Raw genomic sequence first — 23,622 nt, forward strand, 5'->3', positions numbered from 1 at the left:
CAATAATAATGGATATCAGCGTCAAAACTCTCTTTTAAATTCAAAACTTTGGATATATATACATATATACAAACGAATAAATACCACAGCCCGATATAAAAATATAAAGATAACCAAAATAAAAAGCTCACTGAACTACAAAATATGTGTGTCTATACATATGCATGTGTGTATACATATGTATATATATGATGATGATGATGTATATGCGTATATATATATATATATATATATATATATAGATAGATAGATAGATAGATAGGTAGATATATATATATATATATATATATATATATATATATATATATATATATATATATATATATATATATATATATATATATATATATATATATATAGATAGATAGATAGATACATATGTATCTATAAATTTATATGCATAAATGTGGGTGTTTCCCTTTGACGCTTTTAAAAATAAACATTTTCTAATGGAATTTTCTAGAAATCCATTCTTTCCAATATCTCAACAATGAAAGAGGTTGATTGATCTGAAACTCATGAAAGATTTCCGTTCGCTCAACATAATCATCATCTACGCCTTCGAAAATCAATAATTTTCATTAAAAAAAAGGAATCATCAGAAAGTTATGAGGAAACAAAATGAGGGCGCTGTGGGCAGAAAGCTGTTTATATATATATATATATATATATATATATATATATATATATATATATATATATATATATATATATATATATATATATGTATATATATATATATATATATATATATATGTATATATATATATATATAATATCATCATCATCATCGTCGTCGTCGTCGTCGTCATCGTCGTCATCATCATCATCACCTTCATTTATTGTCCGCTTTCCATGCTGGCTTGGATTGCAGTATTTGACTGAAAACGGTAAACCGGGAAGCTGTTTCAGGCTCCGATCTGATTTGGCAAGATTTCTACTGTTCGACGCCCTTTCTAATGCCAACCATTACAAGAGTGTGATGGGGGTTTTTTTTACGTTCCACTGGCATGGGTGCCAAGGACCTGACGCCGGCAACGGCCACGACTACGGTCTCACTCGGCCTGACAGTTATACACAAGCGCAGTATATCGACAGAGGTTTGGTAACCTGTCACTGCCCCCATGAGGCCCAACGCTCGAACAGTATTTTCTGTGTGCCACCGGCACGGGTGTCAACTAGGAAGTACTGTCAACAACCATAACCACGATTTCTCTCGGTTCGACAGGTCTTCACAAGCACAGCGTATCGCCCAACAAGTGAAGAGTGATATTAACCGACCAGTTACGAGACACTGGCGACGATCACAAGTACGACCTCACTTATATTGTGACCTCGGCCACGACTAATATATATATATATATATATATATATATATATATATATAAATATATATATATATATATATATTTATATATATATATATATATATATATATATATATATATATATATAGGCGCGGGAGTGGCTGTGTGCATAGGCGCGGGAGTGGCTGTGTGGTATAGGCGCGGGAGTGGCTGTGTGGTAAGTAGCTTGCTTACCAACCACATGGTTCTGGGTTCAGTCCCACTGCGTGGCACCTTGGGCAAGTGTCTTCTACTATAGCCTCGGGCCGACCAAAGCCTTGTGAGTGGATTTGGTAGACGGAAACTGAAAGAAGCCCGTCGTATATATGTATATATATATATATATATATTTGTATATGTGTGTGTGTCTGTGTTTGTCGCCCCCAACATCGCTTGACAACCGATGCTGGTGTGTTTACGTCCCCGTAACTTAGCGGTTCGGCAAAAGAGATCGATAGAATAAGTACTAGGCTTCCAAAGAATAAGTCCTGGGGTCGATCTGCTCGACTAAAGGTGGTGCTCCAGCATGGCCGCAGTCAAATGACTGAAACGAGTAAAAGAATAAAAGAGTAAAAGAGATATATATGGTTAAAAAAAGAACGCGTATATAATAACAGGAAAAAAATCTGTATTTCTATAAAAATAGCATAAACATAAAGCTGAATTATCAGTTTAATAATTTAATTCAATAAAACCACCATAAGCATCAATAACTATCCCTACGCGGTGTAGAAATCGTTTACAAGTTTAGATTAAGTGGCCCTTGTTCGTATCGGACATGATTCGAACTACGGCGGCTTTCAATGAATCTTTAGTGCTATGGGAGTGGGGGGTGGGTTCATTGACATTTTTCTTAAAGATGCACCAGACATAGTAATCCAGTGGATTGAGATCTGGAGAATTAGGAGGCCAAATGTTGGGGGTGATGTGATCATGTAAATTGTCGGCTATCCATTCTTGTGTCGGTCGAGCCTTGTGTGATGGTGCAGAATCTTGTTGAAAGACATAGGGCCTTCCATTGCATACACTGTTGATTCAAGGCTTAACAATTTATCCAGAACCTCAATATACGCAGCAGCATTCACCTTAAGGCCTTGTGGAAAAACGTGAAGAGGCATCACATGTCCTTCATTGCTAACACCATCCAAAACCATGACACTTGCAGGAAATTTTGTGTGTATTACTCTTGGAACCTAAGAAAGGGTTGCACATAGCCATCTGTCATTTCTTCTGTTAGTTTTCTGGTCCTGGTCAAAGTTTTCCTCATCTGAGAAAAACCAAATTACACCATCTTCTGGTGGATTTTTAAGTTTGTTCAAAAGCCTTTTGGATCTGATTAAACGGTTTTCTTTTGTTTTGTTCTGACATGAATTGACCTGTCCTCACCACGTAAGATTTGTATTTGATGTCATCATGTACAGCATTTCTGATTGTTTTTCTGGCACACGAATTTTTTTGCAATTGACCACATTGATTTCTTGGATAGGCTTCAATGTTTTGTTTAATAACATGAATAAATGTAGGTGTCCTGATAGAATCAGAGCGTTTGGAATGTTTTTACGTTTTGATAATGGTAATACGCTTCCATCTTCTTTCTCTAACGCACACCAAATCTCGTGGACAAAAGATCTTGCAGCTCTCAGAAAACGAGAAATTTCTAAATCACCATGATTAGCCTTCAAAGCCACAATCACAGCATTTACATTTCATTAGTAAGCATGGGGCCTGTCATTGTTATTTTGTTAAATAGAAGATCAATAACAATTAGGCAAATAAAATAATGACTAAAATGCATGTCCTCGAATATCGTCTGCAACTTGTACATATATATATTTTAATTCTTTCAAATGTTTCAGTCATTTAACTGCGGCCATGCTGGAGCACCACCTTTAGTCAAACAAATCGGCCCCAGGACTTATTCTTACCGGCCCCATTTACCGAACTACACACACACACACACACACACACACACACACACACACACACACACACACACACACACACATATATATATATATATATATATATACGACGGGCTTCTTTCTGTTTCCGTCTACCAGATCCACTCACAAGGCTTTGGTCGGCCGGAGACTATAGTAGAAGACACTTGCCTAAGTTGTCACGCAGTGAGACTGAACTCAGAACCATGTGGTTAAACAGCAAACTTCCTGCCACGCAGCCACTCCTGCGCCCCCACAGCTTCATATATATATATATATATATATATATATATATATATATATATATATATATATATATGCATATGCATATATTGGTACAGGACGCCACCAACTGAGTAAAGAACATGAAGTACGAAAACAAACGAGATATATACGCAAGTAACGAGAGAAAAATGGAAAACAGGACAAGTAACATAAAGAAGGACCCTTCATCATTTGTCGGCTGTCTATCTACTCCTCATGTCGAACATTCAACGACAATATGAGTTTGTCCTGTTTTTCATTTTTTCTCTCAATGTTTGAGTATTTAACTCATTTGTTCTCGTACTTCATGCTGTTTATACAGTTGGTGACGTCCTGTACTCATATATGCATATATATATATATATATATATATATATATATATATATATATATATACAAACATGTATATATTATTTATATTATTATTTAACTGAACGTCACGCATCTATTTCCAAGTAAGTTTATCTTAAACTTTTTGATGCGACTCTACTCTATACTTTTTTACCCCATCCTTCTCTAATTCCCTTTTTCTCCCCTTCACCGTTTTCTGTCTGTCTGTCTGTCTCTCTCTCTTCTTTCTCCTTTTCTCTCTCTCATTGATCACACGTGACTATCGTCCTTCTATCTCTTCCTCACGTGACCATCTTTCTTTTCCTGCACGTCGTTTAAAGGATTGGACGTTTTCTTTGTCTCTCTTCTATCTTTTCTCTTTTCAAAGAAAATGTTTCTCGCAGTGTACACTATTTTCCTCTCATTCTGGCCTTACGACCGTCCATGTTTGTTTCCGTTCGGTTTCCTTTTATTTCCCCACTGCCCTGTTTTTTCCCAAATTTGACCCTACATAAATCCTAAATTTTATTTTGGAATTCATGGGAGCTTCTGTCTTTCAAGACTCATATTGTCGTTGAATGCTCAAAATGAGGAGTATACATACATACATACATACATATATATATATATATTTATACATTATTTTTCTTTTATTTTGTTATTTGCTTCAGTCATTTGACTGCGGCCATGTTGGAGCATGGGCTTTAGTCGGACAAATCGATCACAGGACTTATTCCTTGTAAGCCTAGTACTTATTCTATCGATCTCTTTTTGCCGAATCACTAGGTTTCGGGGACGTAATAACACCAACATTATTTGTCAAGCTATGGTGGGAGTACAAATACAGACACACAAATACATACATACATACATACATATACGGCGGGCTTCTTTCAGTTTCCATCTACCAAATCCACTTACAAGGCTTTGGTCAGCCCGAGGCAATAGTAGAGGACACTTACCCAAGGTGGCACACAGTGGGATTGAACCCGGGACCAAGTGGTTGGTAAGGAAACTACTTACCACGTAGTTACTCCTATATATATATATATATATATATATATATATATATATATATATATATATATATATATATATATATATATATATATATATATATATATATATATATATATATATATATATATATATATATATATATATATATATATATATATATATATATATATATATATATATATATTTATATATATATATATATATTTATATATGGATAGATAGATAGATAGATATATATGGATGGATTTTTATGAAATTTTTAGTAATAATTTTCTGAGTAGATTACGATTATTTTAAAATTTAATATATATGAAAAACGAAAAATGTTGGTTGGTGCACAAAGATATATACTGGCACATCACAATTTACTTCATATATGCATTATTTTATTCTTTTCTTCTTGTTTGAATCATTTGACTGCGGCCGTACTGGAGCACCGTCATTTGTCGGAGAAATCAACTCCAGGACTTAGTCTTTGTAAGCCTAGTACTTATTCTATCAGGCACTTTTGCCGAACTGCTAGGTTACGGGGGGACGTAGACACACGAACATCGGTTGTCAACCGATGTTGAGGGGACAAATACAGATACACACACACACACACACACACACACACACACACACACACACACACACACACACACACACACACACATATATATATATATATATATATATATATATATATATATATATACGACGGGATTCTTTCAGTTTCTGTGTACCAAATCCACTCACAGGGCTTTGATAGTAGAAAATACATGCACTAGGTGCCACGCATGGGATTGAATCCGGAACCATGTGGTTGGGAAGCAAGTTTCTTACCACACACCCACGATTGTGCCTGCACACATTTTATGTATACATATATACACACGTATACCCCACCATATATATATATATATATATATATATATATATATATATATATATATATATATATATATATATATATAAGAGAGTATTGTAGTTCGCTTGAAGCATTGTGTATTGTTTGTAAAGAATAAAAAGTTTAGAATGGTATAACAATGCACTATAGAACAAAAAATGGACTATATACCTGTTGTAACTTGGTTATCTATAGTCCGATGATATTTCGGAATTACAATTCCTTCTTCAGATCTTAGAGACTCCAGCAAATAAGATCTGAAGAAGGAATTGTAATTCCGAAATATCATCGGACTATAGATAACCAAGTGACAACAGGTATATAGTCCATTCTTTGTTCTATAATGCATATATATATATATATATATATATATATATATATATATATATATATATATATATATATATGTATATGTATATCTTGACTAACCTTTAACCCCTTCCTTTTTGTTCGTAATAACGCTGCCACCAAATCTTTCCATTCTTTCCCGCTCAACGCAGCTAAATGGAGAGGGGTGTAGTACTGGTTGTCCTTCGTATTTGCGTCAGCGCCGTGATTCATTAAAGTGGTCAAAGCATCAAGTTGACGGCTGAAAGTAAGAAATAGAAACATCATAGACATTGACATAGTAATTACATAAATATACACTCAGAAATTACACAGATTTTTGCACAGTAGAAGTTTTCGGCTTTCGATTGACCACCGACCGTTACTATCAATCTTCGCGTAAAAGAAAGAAATTTCTTCCCATACTGCAAATAAATTACAACGCTGGAGTACAATATTGTTAAATTACAACTTTGCGATGGAGTACATTCCTTCTTCCTAAGAAAATTGGTCATGCGGATTGTTTATCTAAGCTAATTCCAAACAATGCAAAACTGCTGGAAGATACAGTGATAACCGCATTACAATCAGGAAAGGAAATAAAAAATATTATGTTTAATGTCATTCAGGAGCTGCCAGTGACTGTGTAAGATGTAAAAAGTGAAACAGCGGAGAACAAATACATCATGAAACTGAAGAAAGCCTTGGAAAATAAACAAAAGAGAAACGCGAACCATTTTTCACTCTGCGACTATGTATTAATATACGCACAAAGAGTGATAGTTCCAACCGCATTACAGAAACGTGTATTACATGAATTTTATAGTTGACACCTGTAGAGGTCGCGAATGAAAGCTTTGATGAGTTACGTGTATTGACCGACAATGGACTGGAACGTTTAAAATTTGGTAAAGTCATGTACAAGTTGTGCGCTAGCAGCCAAGGAAACACCAGTCGTGGCCTGAGACTGATAGTCCGTGGTTCAGGGTACATATAAACTGCACTGGACCAATGAATGGTGTGTACTACTTGGTCATTGTGGATAGCTTTACAAATTGGCTGGAAGTATGTAGGCGTAATTAACCTACTTCGAAGGCAACAATAAAGTTCCAGAACTATTTGCTTCAAATGGTGTTCTGGACATTATAGTATCGAACAATGGAACTCAATTTACAGGTTACAAGTTAACAAATTCTGCAAAATGCATTCAATGAAGCACATGTTTACCCTGCTCTACCACCCGAGGTCAAATGGGCAAGCAGAACGATTCGTAGACACTTTCAGGCGAGCATTAAGAAAAGCAAAGAACGAGTTGGGAATTGACGAAGCGCTAACTTAAATTCTTTGAGATGTACAGAATAACGCCCAATCCAAATATCAGTTTAGGCAAGTCGCCTGCAGAGGGAGTGTTCACGCGCAAGATAAAATTTATCTTCGACAAATTGTTGCCACAGAAAAAAAAGTATAGAGAAACCGGAAAAAATGCAACTAAACATTTTGATGTCGGAGATAAAGTTCATTTCGACGTGTACAAGAACGGTAAAGGGAGTTGCCAGGATGGTGTAGTAACTAAAAGAATTGGAAACATGATGTATTGAATAAAAGGCCTACGATGGGAGCATAAACGAAACCCAAATCAATTAAAATCCAGACATACAGAAAAAGGAAGGAAATTCCAATGGAAGTGTTTTACGACATGTTCGATGTGCCAGCACTGAAAAAAACTGACCAGTAACAAGAAACGGAAACAGACTCAACATTTAGAAATAACTCCTAAGCGGAAAAGTTACTGAACTCCCTAAAAAAGGATTTTAAAAGGGAGAGAAATAAATAAATAAATAAATATAAAATTAAAAAAATAAAATTTTGTTTGCTAATGAAGTTGAAATCTCAAAAGGCGAGATGTTGTGGCGAGAATCACGACACCATCTGCGAGAACAGACTTGACCAAAGAACTGTAAATAGGAGTAGCGGTTTGAGTGAGTGAGAGACAGAGAGTAGGCGTTAATTGCAGCAAGTCATAAGGTATCGTATTGGTCGTTTGTGGGAATATCGTTTGCTGGTTCGCGTATAGTTCGTGAAAACTTTGTTCTGATTATTACATTGTTGTTACCCTTCCTCGTCGTAAGTTTATTGTTACTACACGTTTATAGTGTAAAACTAGTATCGTCATTGTTAGTGGTGATACTACATAATTGGTGACAAGTTACAGTAATATATATATTAGTGCTCTGGGCTCAGATTCAATTCTTGAAAACAACTATTTCACCTTCAATGGTTCGGATTACTACCAATCATCAGGAACGGTGATGGGTACGAAAGTAGCCTCCATGTACGCTAACGTAGTCATGGGAGTCCATGAATAAAGGATCTACTACCAATATCTTGTAATATTCGGTCACACGTTCCATACACAACTCAGAAACAGTTGGAAAAGACACCTGGATGTTTGCTTTATCTTATAGCAGGAAAACATCGACAACCTGAATTTTAAAATATGTTAAACAACCTAAGCAATAGCATCAAATTCACAATGAAGTTTAACCCCAAAGAACTCGTCTTTCTGGATATCCTAATCACAAATCAAGATGGGAAAATAGAAACGGACACATTCTACAAACTCACTGAATCCAAACAGTATCTTCTTTTTACATCATGTCAGCCGAAACACACCAAGCTCAACATTACCTTAAACCTGGCCAAACGAATTTGTGCCATGGTATCAGAACCATCTAAGAGGGGAGCAAAGACTAGACGAACTGAAGGACACACTTATCGAAAGAGCCTTCACTCCTCGCATAATCACCAACGGCATAAACAAATGGTTATCGATGAACCTAGGAAAACAAAAAGCAAAACAAAAAGTGTCTTACCATTTGTGTCAACTCTCAATCTCAGAAACACCGAAATATTTGATCACATCCATCCACAAATACCGCACCTCTATTTTATTTTCAGATGAAAAAATTAGAATAATCTTAGAAAAACAACAAATCATCAAAAGCAAAAGACAGCCCCCAAACACTAAAAATTATTCTCACTGGAGCAAAAACTCACAAAGAAACCCTCAACCCAACTGGCACAAAATGCAGAAGAACAAACTGCGGCACTTGAGGGACCAGAATTTAAATTCAAAGACGGTCAGATCTTTAAATTTAAATCCAATCTCACCTGCAACACAGAAAACCTGATTTACGTAATCACACGGGTGGATGGTTACGCAACAGAATGACGATTCATCGCCATCAGATCCGAGATAAAAACACGAGGAAAATCACTTTAAGCACTCACATTACAACCTGTGCAGGAATGGATTTCCCCAATTTCAAAATCTTTCCCCCTGTACAGGTGGTCAGATTGTTTCAACGAACAACAAAAACTAAATAAAGACAACTTATTAACAAGTATAAACCACAGTTGAATATAGATTCAACCACTACCAATCAATAAATAAGAACTATTGATTTGGAAAATACCTTACATCAATTCTTAAATCTTTTATCAATATATATATATATATATATATATATATATATATATATATATATATATATATATATATATATATATATATATATATATATATATATATATATATATATATACATATATATATGTATATATATATGTATACATATATGTATATATGTATACATATATGTATATATATATGTATATATATGACTGCACAAACACAACCACACACACAATACACAGCTGAAGACACTCGAAAGAAAACATCGCAGTTCCTTAATAGAATTCTTAATAAGACATTGATCACAACATACACACCCATTAACACACAGCTGGTCACATTCCATATATATTGAAAGAAGATTCAACGCAACACATACACACATACACACACATACACACGCACATACACACACAGAGCTGGACATAAAACCCATTCGATAAATACTTTTAAGCCACTACCTCAGCAGGAAACCACAAAGATTCATTCAGACAAACAACACACTTCTCCTTGTTTAACACCTTGAACTTTATACCAAATTATTTACAAACAAACTATATCTAAAGAAGACTTTACGAAAAAATGTCAGACATGTTCTAACCACCAAACAAAGATATATACGGACTATTTTTACTTCAAATTCCAAATTTTTATTTATATTAGATAAGATGAAATTCATCATCGAAACCGGAAACATTTTGTATTTTCTATATAAATAATTTTATTAATTTCTTTCTAAATTAAAATATCTTAGGTCTACTTCTCTACCGTTTCCACCTCCAACGTATATATATATGGCAAATGAAAGACGGAAGATGGAATATTCGAGAATTTATTATTAATCACGACATTTGTTTCAACACATCAAGCATCGATTTCTTATGGGTGGGACAGTCAACAACTGGTTCAGGAGCATCCAGCGGTGCGGATGTATCTCGTCGGGTGATAAATAAAATAAATACAAATCGTTAAAATAAGTGTTCTGCAATGTAACTTCTCGTTTTGTAGAAAAAAAGAAAAAAGCAGCCAGTCGGAGGAAATATTTTCATTTATGTAGAAGATCAAAAAGAAAATCCCAGATGGCAAAAAGAGAAACGAACGCGCAGTTTCTATTCGCGTCTTCCATTAATTTTTACATATCTCATAGTCTGGCTGATCGTCTGGGCACCACTGATGACCTTGCAACAAGATCCCTCCACCCGTCTCTGCCTTCTGCCTCTTGTACTATGTCTCTCATCCCTAGGCCTAACCATTCACAAATGTTGTTTCCACACCTCTTTCTCAGTATACCTCTGTGTCTGCCATTTTTGACTGTTCCCGAAAGCGGGTAATATGTGTTTCTCTATTGTGGTAAGAAGTTCATCATAGGGCCCTATTGCCTTTCGTTTTTCATCTGGCTGGAATTGCAAGATGTTTAGAAAGAAAAATAAATGTGAAAATTTTAGTTAATTCTGAACTTACCTCTTCACAGCATAATGCAAAGCTGTAAAACCAAATACGTTGTCTTTCGTGTTCAAATGAGCTCCATTCTCTACCAACAAGTTTATTAACTCTGTGTTGCCCCTTTCACAAGCAGCCATCACGTAAGTTTTGCCGTCTGAATTCGTTTCATTAATCTGAAGTGAAGAATGAGAGGGCTTTTGAAATATATTAAATAGTGAGAGAGAAAGAGGGAGAGAGAGGGAGGGAAGAGAGAGAAAGAGAGACAGACAGAAAGGCAGAGAGTAAGGGATATGCATGACTGGAAAAAGAGTGAGTGAGTGAGTGAGTGAGGGGGACCTCCCAACCATCTGGGAGACCAGTAACTTTAAAAACCATGAAGTCTTTTACAACCTCTGCCACCATGGAAAGCGAAAGTAAAATGTTGATGTATATATGTTAGTGTGTGTGTGTGTGTGTGTGTGTGTGTGTGTGTGTGTGTGTGTGCGTGTGTGTGTGCATATTTGTGTGTCTGTGTTTGTCCCTCTAACATTGCTTGACAACCGATGCTGGTGTGGTTACGTCCCCACAAACTAGCGGTTCGGCAAAAGATATCGATGGAATTAGTACCAGGCTTACAAAGTATAAGACTTGGGGTCGATTTGCCTGACTAAAGGTGGTGCTCCAGCATGGCCGCTGTCAAATGACTGAAACTAGTAAAAGAATAAAAGAAATATATATATATATATATATATATATATATATATATATATATATATATATATATAGAGGGACAAACACATTTGAATGTGGTGTGTGCCAGAGGGTTTGCAAATCCAATGGGGGTCTTAAAAGACATGTTAGGATCCACAATGAGCAGAACTTACTTGCAGGTATTGGTAGTGCAAATCAGAGGTGCAATCTGTGTGGGTGTTTTTTCAAAACACTGTCTGGTTTAAAAAGCCACATCAGACGCCATGAAAGGGCTAAGGTGTAGGTGCAGGAGGTGGTCAAACTCTGTTTAAGGAGTAGACAACCACCATATATATATATATATATATATATATATATATATACACACACACAGGGTAGAGAAGCAAAACTTGGGGGAAGCCAAACGGAATTTGAAAATGTTTTATTGTAAATGGAAAAGTCGACGTATAGCAAAATTATTTATACACAAACTATTACTGTCCGTAACAGAGATTCTACACAATGTGTCCACCACTACTTTCTGTCATCAATTGGATACGGCGTCTGAAAGCTCCACAGCTCTTTATAAGAAAATGTGGAGACAATTTGGCCCATTCTTCCTTCAAAACTTGCTTAAGGTGTTCTGTGCTAGGATGAACATCAAGGAGCCCCAAATAGAATAGTCAAGTGCATTCAGATCTGGGCTGGAGGAGGCGCAGAAATCAGAAGGCCATGACTCAGCAAGACTGTCTTTGCAAAACTTTTGCACTTTCTTCGCTATATGAGCAGACGCTCCATCCTGACCCCACACATAATTACCTTCAGAGTAATTAGCCTCAAACCAAGACAAGACATGATAGCATAACACTTTGTTATATACATCAGCAGCAATTCTCTCACCAGATTTGAAAAGATGCAGGGGCATTTTTTGCCATCTGATGCCACAATTCCCAAAACAATCACCTGAGCAGGATACTTTGCTCTGAAGACACCCTTGACTTGAGATGGTGATTCAGTAATAAATTAATCATTTCGTCTGTTCACAACAGTTTCCACAGTGAGGATTTTTCCGTCACAAAATATTTTAAAAATTGGATCCAGACCTCTTGAGGAAGAGCAACCCTTTTTTTTGTTACCTTTTCAAGCCTCCTGACATTTATTGAATAGGTCGGGTGGAGTTTATGCAGAGGATTGCAGCCCTAAATCACAGTGAACAGCATTTCTTGGCAGCAAATTTTATATCAGTTGCCAGCTTTCCCATTGGATGTGGTTGGATCTTTCAAAATTTTAGATTTGAGGGCAGTCAGGAACGCTGGATCTTGCTTATTATTGGTTCCTCCAGTGCCTCGTTTCGTCTGAATTCCTCTGATGTTATCCAAACGATTCTTGACGTTGTAAACTGTGCTTAATGACGCATTAAACAACTTGGAAATTCGCTTGATGCTATTTCCTACGTGGAGCAAATCAGCAACGCGTTGCCTCTTTGCTTCTTAATCTTTGCTTCTCCGTAGATTACGGAGATTAAGGACAATTCCTTGTTAATTATTGTGAATAATCCGTATTTCAGTAACTTCTAATTTAGTTACTTTTGAACGACTTAATAAAATTTTGATATTTAATTATATACGCTGTAACTAAGTTTTTGTTGATTTTTTCTTACGGAATTCTCCCTTCGATACACTACATAACCAAGGACCAACTTTTGTTAGTTGTTTTGGATAATCCTTATATCAGTAACTGTAAATAAAAGAGATTTATTACATATTATCATGATATTAATATAATACTATATTAATAATATATATATATATATATATATATATATATATATATATATATATATATATATATATATATATATATTTTCTCTGAGTAATTATAAATACATGAAAAGTATTGCATATAAATAAATAATTGTTATACTAGAAATATGTTTTTTCGAACATGCATAGGCATATTTATAGAATGAATAGCGATTTACGTTTTATTACCGTCTCTAAATTTAGTAAAATTTTGATACTCTATGTATTGTTATTATATATTTTTAAAATAGCCAGTTGTTGTTTTCGACTTAAATGCATTTGGATTAATATTATTTGAGATATATACAAACATCTTTTGATTTTTTTAAATTTGTTATTTTGTCTGTTATAATTTTGTTCTTTTATTGTACTTGTTTTGTATTTGAATAGTTAATGCTCACGTTCCTAAACACAAGTATTTTGAATCACTATTTTGCAATCTGGAAGTCCTTTTATATGGAATTTCGTCTGTCTTTTTGAACGAAAACCCTGAAGAGAGGAGTGGCTGTGTGGTAAGTAGCTTGCTTACCAACCACATTGTTCCGGGTTCATTCCCACTGCGTAGCACCTTGGGCAAGTGTCTTCTAATAAAACCTCGGGCCGACCAAAGCCTTGTGAGTGGATCTGGTACACAGAAACTGAAAGAAGCCCGTCGTATATATGTATATATATGTATGTGTGTGTCTGTGTTTGTCCTCCCAACATTGCTTGACAACCGATGCTGGTGTGTTTACGTCCCCGTAACTTAGCGGTTCGGCAAAAGAACCGATAGCATAAGTACTAGGCATCCAGAGAATAAGTCCTGGGGTCGATTTGCTCGACTAAAGGCGGTGCTCCAGCATGGCCACAGTCAAAAGACTGAAACAAGTAAAAAAAAAAGAGTAAAAGAATAGATATGAATTGTTTATGAATAAAATAATGTATATAAGTCGAAACAAATTGTTGACTTTTTTGTATTTCAATAATAATTTGATATATATTTATATATATGTGTGTGTGTATACATACATACATACATACATATATATATATATATATATATATATATATATATATATATATATATATATATGTATATATATATGTATATATATATATATATATATATATATATATATATATATATATATATATATATATTCACACATATATATATACACATACACACACATATATAACACTCTGTGTGTGTGTGTGTGTGTGTGTGTGTGTGTGTGTGTGAAATAGAGAGAATGACTTGCATGTATTAATTATACGTAGCAACACTTTTATCAACTGCTATAAATATGAAGTAGATTTAAGAAAGAAAGAGAGAGGGGGGAGAGAAACGGACTGACAGAGGTGGACGAGGAGAGAGAGAGGAAGAAAGAGAAGGAGAAGGAGAGAGAGTTGTAGCATGCCCCCTCTCAGATGTTATATGTCTGGTGAGACAGCAACCTGAGATTTACTTGACAAACCTCTTTATGTTAGTCACTGGAGCTGTGATATAGTAATTATTTGTGACTTGATATTTGTGGGAACTTCTGAATGACACCAACCTCTGTTAAATGTGTTCAAAGTGTGAAAAAGTAGATACAAATGAGAGGAAACAGTGGAGAAAATAAGAAATATTAAAATATCAGTGAATAGTTTGAGCCTAAATAAGACAGCAGTAGAAGGGCTTTCATTAGTTTGTAGCCATACAGCATGTAAGAATGTGTGAGTGGTTCATACACATCTGTATTACATCTGTACAGACGAACAACGGTATGGACATCATCTGGAGGAAAACACCTACCATCACTAACTGGCAGTCGTTTGTCCCCCATTTAAATACATGTATGATGGTCATCAAGAAGATAAAGGATGTTTTTTTCTGCATTTCAACATCTGTCAGCTCTCTTCCTTCTCGAATCTTCTGCTCTCTTACTAAGAGAACCTCTATACATTTTACAGAATCATTCAACTCGTTGCGCCCCAACCATGACAGTTCTCTGCCAGTGCTTCTCAAACTTTTTAAATGTGTTTTTGTTTCACTAAGCAAGCATTTTTTAATGTCCCTTTTCTTGTTATGATTCGATATCCCACATTTTTAATATTCTCACAATTAATATCAGGTCAGATTAATTTACCTCTGGCTTCTAGTATTCACATGGATGACTACTTACCACAACGTCATCCCCCAATAAGTGAATATGCGATGTGATGCGTCACCACTTCACTTTAGTTTCTGATCCAACCATTAACACATGGCTTAAGCCAAACTCATGTACACCTTGTGTTTCATATATTCATACCATCATTGTCTCACTGGCCCACGGTCCTTATAACATTTTCCACAGCCCATACCTCTTCGAGAAGCCCTGCCCTGTATTCTTGCTGACAGTGGCCATCTAGTGACTACCCTCTTGTCATTCTACCTACCAGTATTTCATTTAAGGGAAAAGTCATAAATGTCCCTTTGGATATCTTTCTTTATATATCCAATGAGCAGCAATACAGTTTTATAAAGCCAGATTAAGTGGGGGTTTGGTTCCTATGTGACACATAAGTGTTTTCAAATGTTTGACAAATTCTGCAAAAGAAAGGGTGTAGCCCATGACATCAGGAAATCCTTCAACTGTTTGTAGAAAGAGAACTTCTTGACTAAGTTATCACCCATCTAAGGACTCCATCTGTCCCTCATCTCTTGGACTGAATATTTTCTGCCAGAATACTCCAGTGCAGTGTGTGAGGATGGGTTTCTCTCTCACTCCCATTCCATCAATTCTGACATGCCTCAAGGTTCAGCTAAATATTCATAAAAAGTGGCAATGATGAGGATTAGAGGGAAGAGTTGAAGAAAGAAATGAATTGTTATGGACAAATATATGTGGTTACTTAGGAAGATTTAATAATGGATATAAAATAATAAACATTCAGTATTGAAAATGCAATATAAGGATAACTTACCTTATCCGGACATTTTTTAATAAGTCGTTTGATATCCTGAAAGTTCCCTTCCAAAATTTTCTTTATAATCTTATTTACATCCATGTCTTTTGATTAAAAAAGAAATTAGTTTTAAAAATCTTAAAAGATGAGTTAAACAACAAAATAAAGACGACCATATTTTTCAAAACTCCCATAAAATGACATAAATATTCTAAACTTTAGTTTATCTAAAGCATTATTGATAGCTGAATGTTTTTCTTGATATTACCAACAAGTGGCTTTATAAAAGTTTGCAAATATTCTTAAGACTATTAAACACTTAATAAATTTCCTTCCGGATAACCCAGATATATCAACCCAGATATATCAACCATTAACACATGGCTTAAGCCAAACTCATGTACACCTTGTGTTTCATATATTCATACCATCATTGTCTCACTGGCCCACGGTCCTTATAACATTTTCCACAGCCCATACCTCTTCGAGAAGCCCTGCCCTGTATTCTTGCTGACAGTGGCCATCTATTGACTACCCTCTTGTCATTCTACCTACCAGTATTTCATTTAAGGGAAAAGTCATAAATGTCCCCAGCTGCTACCCTGCACCACCAGCATCAAGATCACCCCCCCCCCACCAAAACCAGAACAACAACAATAATAATGGAGTTTGGACTCTCAAAATGTGCTACGATGGTGATGAGACGAGGAAAGTTTGCCAGGACAGAAGGCATATTGCTGCCAAGTGATGAAATGATGAAGGAAATTCAACCTCAGTCCAGCTATAAATACCTGTGGATATGGATGGAATCAAACGCCATGACGCAAAGGAAAAGACAAAATTAGAGTATCTGAGGCAAGTGAGAAAAATATTGGCTTCAAAGCTGAATGCTAGTAATATAATTTCGGCAATATACTCCCGCGCAGTCGCAGTAGCTTGTTATGGCGCTGGAATCCTGAAGTGGACAGAAGAGTTAAAAAGGTAGTTAGGAAGACACGAAAGCTCCTAACATGGCATGGAACCCATAATCCATGTGCAGACACTGATCGCCTATACAGGAGGAGAGCAAATGGAGGAAGGAGACTGATAAGTGTGGAAGACTGCGTGGGTATCGTATTCGAGAGCTTATTGAGATACGTAGCCCAAAGTAAAGAAATCTTGCTAGTGACAGTTAGGAACGAGGGAGTATTGAGAGCAGAGAAAAAAGGGAAAACAAAGGAAGAATACAAAGACGAGGTGAAGAAGAATTACGCAAGAAGGAACTACACAATCTATTCCATGTAGCTACATGAGAAGTTGCTGGAAAAAATGGGTGGAATTGGCTGATGAAAAGGAAGCCTAAAAAAAGGGACCGAAAGCATTATACTGGTAGCGCAAAACCGAGCTTTGGCCACGAAATCTGGAAGTTCAACCTTAGGAATGAGCAAGTGTATCCACTACAAATTTTGCGAGACGATCAGGTAGCGAATGTGTTACATTGGAAAATGTGTGAAAAGTGGAGGTTAGAGAGAGGCAAGACGGAGTATGAGTACAAATCTCAGAGAGTGGCGGAGTAGGAGACTTGCAAAATCCTCTGGGATTCCTCAATCCAAGCAAATCAGGTGCCTAGTGGTGGTGGACAAGGTGCACCACGTATTCTGTATAGTTGACGCTGCATGCCTTTTTGAGACACGAATAGTCAAGAAGGAAGTTGAATAGACAGATACAACTCTCTTGAGTACGAAATAACCCAGCTATGGAAAATGAAGAAGGTGAAGATAGTGCCAATTATTGTTGGGTCCTTGGGGACAGTACCAGAAGGCATCACGGGGAATATAAAGGAAATTGGAATAGAGTGCTTAGTAGAACTGTTACAAACGGTTTACCACCTTGGTAACCAGGAAAGTATTAGATAGCTGAAAAGAACAGATACCATGGTACCGTAGGTTGTAGGTAGTAAGCCCGCTACACCTGCAAGACTCCAGGAGCTCCAACAAAACCTATGATAAAGCGAGACTATAGTAATAATGAAGATGATGATGATGATGATGATTATAATAATAATAATAATAATAATAATAATAATAATAATAAAAATAATAATAATAATAATGATAATAATAGGGCTAAAAGCAGAGAGTGAAGGTTTCATATTAGCTGCTCAAGACGAAAGCTTATTAACCAATATGATAAAAAATGGATATTTCTTCTGTCCTCGTGTTCTGGGCTCAAATTCCGTGTTTGGGCTCAAATACATATAAATGAATACATAAGCACACACACACACACACACACACACACACACACACACACACACACACACACACACACACACACACACACACACACACACACACACACACACACAGAGTCAATTCAAATAAACACACGATTCAAGTAAACAAATAAAATTTACGGACAAGAGGACGTGCAAAGGAAATGTATTAACTTGACGAAATGAAAGAATTTGACGTTTTGAACATAGCTCTTCGTCGGAAAGAAGGAGGGAAAAATTCAAAGACGAAAAAGAAATCGTGTACAGCACGTGTAGACAGATAAATATATATATATATATATATATATATATATATATATATATATATATATATATATATATATATATATATATATATATGTGTGTGTGTGTGTGTGTATATTTATATACCGTAAATCCTCGAGTATAATCTGCATTTTTTTCCAAAAATTTAAAGGTCAAAATCCCTAGTGCGTACTATATACGAGGTTCGAAATGAAAAATATTTTCTAAGCAATGTCCGAGTCTCTATTTGCTGTCCGCATTTTGTGAGGTCGGGCGCGAAAATACCTTAAGGTAATACCTTAAGCTATATTTATTTTTCACTGACATTATTAGTTATTTCTATATTTTCTGCAAACAAAGAGCACAAAAAGCTACACGTTTGCATTATGTTATATATACAATAATAATAAAGGACGTTACCGTATATATGTTTACAAACCAAGGACGTTATATAAACCTCCTTGACTCAAGTTAGAGTAGGGGTGCGTATTATACATAAGATTTAGGTTTTTCAGAGGTACAACCCCCTAAAAATCCCCTGCGTATTATACTCAAGGGCGGTCTATACTCGAAGATTTACGGTATAAAGATATATCATGGCACTCCCGTCGGTTACGACGATGAGGGTTTCAGTTGATCCGATCAACGGAACAGCCTGCTCGTGAAATTAACGTGCAAGTGGCTGAGCACTCCACAGACACGTGTACCCTTAACGTAGTTCTTGGGGATATTCAGCGTGACACAGTGTGACAAGGCTGACCCTTTGAATTACAGGCACAACAGAAACAGGAAGTAAGAGTGAGAGAAAGTTGTGGTGAAAGAGTACAGCAGGGTTCACCACCATCCCCTGCCGGAGCCTCGTGGAGCTTTAGGTGTTTACGCTCAATAAACACTCACACGCCCGGTCTGGGAATCGAAACAGCGATCCTACGACCCCGAGTCTGCTGGCCAAACACTGGGCCATTGCGCCTCCAAATATATTGGTATAGATATATACATGTAAATATATGTATATATAGATATATAGATATGTACATGTGTGTGTTTGTGTTTATGTGTATATATATATATATATATATACATACACACGTGCACATGCACCATAACCGATGCATGTACCTTATATAAACCTTTCTTTATTATTCTTTTATTCTTTTACTTGTTTCAGTCATTTGACTGCGGCCATGTGGGAACACCGCCTTTTAGCCGAACAAATCGACCTCTTAGTAAAAAATCGAATTCTTTGTAAGCCTATACTTATTCTATCGTTCTCTTTTGCCGAACCGCTATGTTACGGGGACGTAAACACACTAGCATCGGTTGTCAAGCGATGGTGGGGGACAAACACCGACATACAATCATATACACACACATATAACATATACATACATACATCTATATAAATATATATACGACAGGCTTCTTTCAGTTTCCGTCTACCAAATCCACTCACAAGGCTTTGGTCGGACCGAGGCTATAGTAGAAGACACTTGCCCAAGGTGTCACGCAGTGGGACTGAACCCAGAACCATGTGGTTGGTAAGCAAGCTACTTACCACACAGCCACTCCTGCGCCTATACCTATGGAAATGATTTTGTGATTGGGAACAAATAATATCTTTTGTTGTTACATTTTGTATAGTAGATTTTATCGAATATCAACTCGGCTACGCCCAACATTTGATCCACACGTAAGTGTATGTATTTATACGTGCGTGTATGTGGGAGAGAGAAAGAAAGAGAAAGATAGAAAGAAAGAGGGAGAGAATATGATTGTGTATGCGTCTGCGTGAATATTTGTATATGCAAGTGTGTATGCACAAATGTGTGTATGTATCTATGTATGCGTACACTCTTGTGTACACATACACAAACATGCAGGCACATACACAAACATTCTCTCTTTCTCTCTCTCTCTCACTCACTCACTCACTCACGCACACATACACACACATATATGCATGTATGTATGTATGTATGTATGTACATATGTATGTATGTATATAAATGCTCTACCCAGCTTTGGTCTTCCTATCTGTTGGCTGGGTCAAAGTCTCACAAATGGCAGAGCTATGAGAGCTGAAAAACAATCAAAATAAATGCTGGTAGACCCTCATCATTCTGGACCCTTCTTTTCATGATGCTCCAGTCTACTGAAAACGTATTACCAGCCTCTACAGATCTATAACCCCTCCATCCTCGATGTACCATTGACTCAAAGGATGTGAGAATTGAGAAGGCATATATGTCTTCTAGTGATTATGGAAGATCGTAAACGATCAGGTACCGAAACAATTAGGTACATAATCAGTTAGCAAAAGCAGGGTTCATGATACGAACATATATTCATTTAGAGCAAGGCTTCTCAACCAGGGTTCACATGACCCTTGGGGATCTATAGAAGATTTTGTTAGTGAAAATAAATATGCTATAAATTGGTTGTACACAAAATGTGTTAACAATGTTTTTTATACAATTTCTTGTATTATTTAATTATAAAACTATGTTGTTTTGCAAACAACTTGCACATACATATGCTACCAGTTGAGAACTCCGCACGCCGGAAACCATCAAGTGTATGGGGTCGTCAGGAGAGAATGCGCACCATTTCGGGGCATCAATGCGTACCGCCTCCGCCTAACTAATATGAGGCCCCGCTTGCTAGATAAACTGGTTATTAAATAAAGTTCAATATTCTTCTAGCCATCGCTCGTCGTCTGTTTTTTAAAACCAGATCCAGTGGCTAGCCTTTTCCACTGTAGTTTGGATATCGGTCATGATAAAACGATGTTTTAAAAACTGAATGGCTATGAAGGTCAATCTGAGGGAAATTGGAATCAAAGGAGTCCAAAGTTAAGAAAATGGTCGAGAACCATTGTTCTAGAATGACAGTTTTGTTTCTAGAATAAGAATTGGGTGGAGGAAGTTCAGAGAACTATTACTTCGGTTGGCTACAAAAGAACTCTCTCTCAAAGGGAAAGGTTGACTGTATGATGCTTGTGCGCGAACGGCTATACTCCATGGTAGTGAGACATGGGTTCTGAATGTGCAGAAGATATGCGTAGACTGGAGAGAAACGAAGGTAGTATGCACCGTTGGATGTGCAACATTAGTGCGCATTTATGACAAAATGCAAATGTATTGAGAGAAAAGTTGGGGATTAGAGGAATCAAATGCATGCAAGAGAGAAGACTACGTTGGCTTAGAGATTTGATGTGTATGAATGAAGACAGCTGCATAAAGAAGTGCTGATCGATGAAAGTGGATGGTATCCGCGGAAGACGGTACCATCAAGTGTCAAAATCTGGATGGAAAACTGTCATATACGAAGCACGTCCTATCACACACGCGCGTGCGCACATATATTATACATACAGAGATCGAGAAAGAAGAAAGAGAGAGTGAGGCAGACAGACAGTCAGATATCCCTAACGATTTTATACCCATATGTATAGATATATATGTATATACGCACGTTCACACATGCACACACACACACACACACACACACACACACACACACACACACACACACACACACACACACACACACACATACACACACATGTATGTATCAAATGGATAATAACAGACGATGGATAGTTGTCAGCTCATTACAGCTGTATCATACGTATTTTTAAATAGAAGAATGAGAAGATTATTTCATCGCAAAAAATCGTAATCATCAGATGAAGCGTAATCTTACAAACAAAAGGACATCCACACATAGTTAGCCTCGACAGTCTCCAGCCACGTTCCTCCTGTATTCTTGCGATATTCTAACACCTGCATATATATAGTCGCCATGGCTGACCGCTAATTCAATAAGTTTTTTTATATTCTCTCTTTTTATTCTAACTATGTCTATTTCCTTGTGCTCCTTTCTGCTGAAGAGCGTCGGCTCGAAACGTAAAACACTTTCTCACCTTCCCGAGCGTCAAACTAATACACCTGCTTGTTGTTTATACACCTCTCTTCGTCGTTTGTTTTTCTGTAAATTTCAACTATATATATACCAGGAAATAATTTTATTCTCAAACGCAGGATAATGCTAATAATATAGCATGAACAGGATAAACTATCTAATTTTGCAGAAAAATTATTTTTCAATACATCGCAACACTTCTAAAGCAAATTTACAACGTAAGTTATATATATATATATATATATATATATATATATATATATATATATATGCACACACCTGTATATTGATATACATACATGCACATATACGTAAACTCTATTTCCAGTTTTACATTGAAAGTGTACCTCAAGGCAAAATTTAAGACAAGAAAATGTTTTCCTTACCTGAAGGAAGACGTCTTCAGTTGAATAAATTTTGTGTTTAGATCGTTTCAGTTGAAAACTTTGAGTTTCGAGATTGCTCACGCTTGCTGGAATGAGGAAATCGTTTTCAGTTTCTTAATTATATATTTGTAATAAACAGGAGGTAAGTAATCTCAGCCAATGGTATTTTTTGCTGTGTTGTATTTATTTATTTATTTATTTATTTATTAACACTTTTATTATTCTCTCTCAATAACAGGCTACTTTGTTGACACGGATTTCTTTATGAAACTTATTCATTCAAATTTGAATTATGTTTACAATTTATCCTGTCAAACTATAATTCAGTATGGTCTAAGCTTCTCACTGTTGTTTGAATATCTATATGCATATGCTC

At 36.1% G+C, this 23,622-nt stretch overlaps 1 protein-coding gene across 2 annotated transcripts in view; it reads right to left on the reverse strand.

Annotated features, from left to right (window-relative positions):
• LOC106868081 (uncharacterized) overlaps positions 1–23,402 on the reverse strand; it is a 53,929-nt gene extending 30,527 nt beyond the window's left edge. For both annotated transcript variants that reach the window (XM_089345295.1, XM_089345294.1), the window contains exons 1-4: positions 23,247–23,402; positions 16,437–16,522; positions 11,053–11,207; positions 6,219–6,378 (exon numbers count right to left, since the gene is read on the reverse strand). In XM_089345295.1, coding sequence (XP_089201421.1) covers positions 6,219–6,378; positions 11,053–11,207; positions 16,437–16,520 — 399 coding nt within the window. In that variant the 5' untranslated portion in view covers positions 16,521–16,522; positions 23,247–23,402. The remainder of the gene's footprint in view (positions 1–6,218; positions 6,379–11,052; positions 11,208–16,436; positions 16,523–23,246) is intronic.
• Positions 23,403–23,622: the final 220 nt, after the last annotated feature.

Source organism: Octopus bimaculoides, chromosome 29 (assembly GCF_046866305.1).
Source record: "Octopus bimaculoides isolate indiv1 chromosome 29, ASM4686630v1, whole genome shotgun sequence".
Lineage (NCBI taxonomy): Eukaryota > Metazoa > Mollusca > Cephalopoda > Octopoda > Octopodidae > Octopus > Octopus bimaculoides.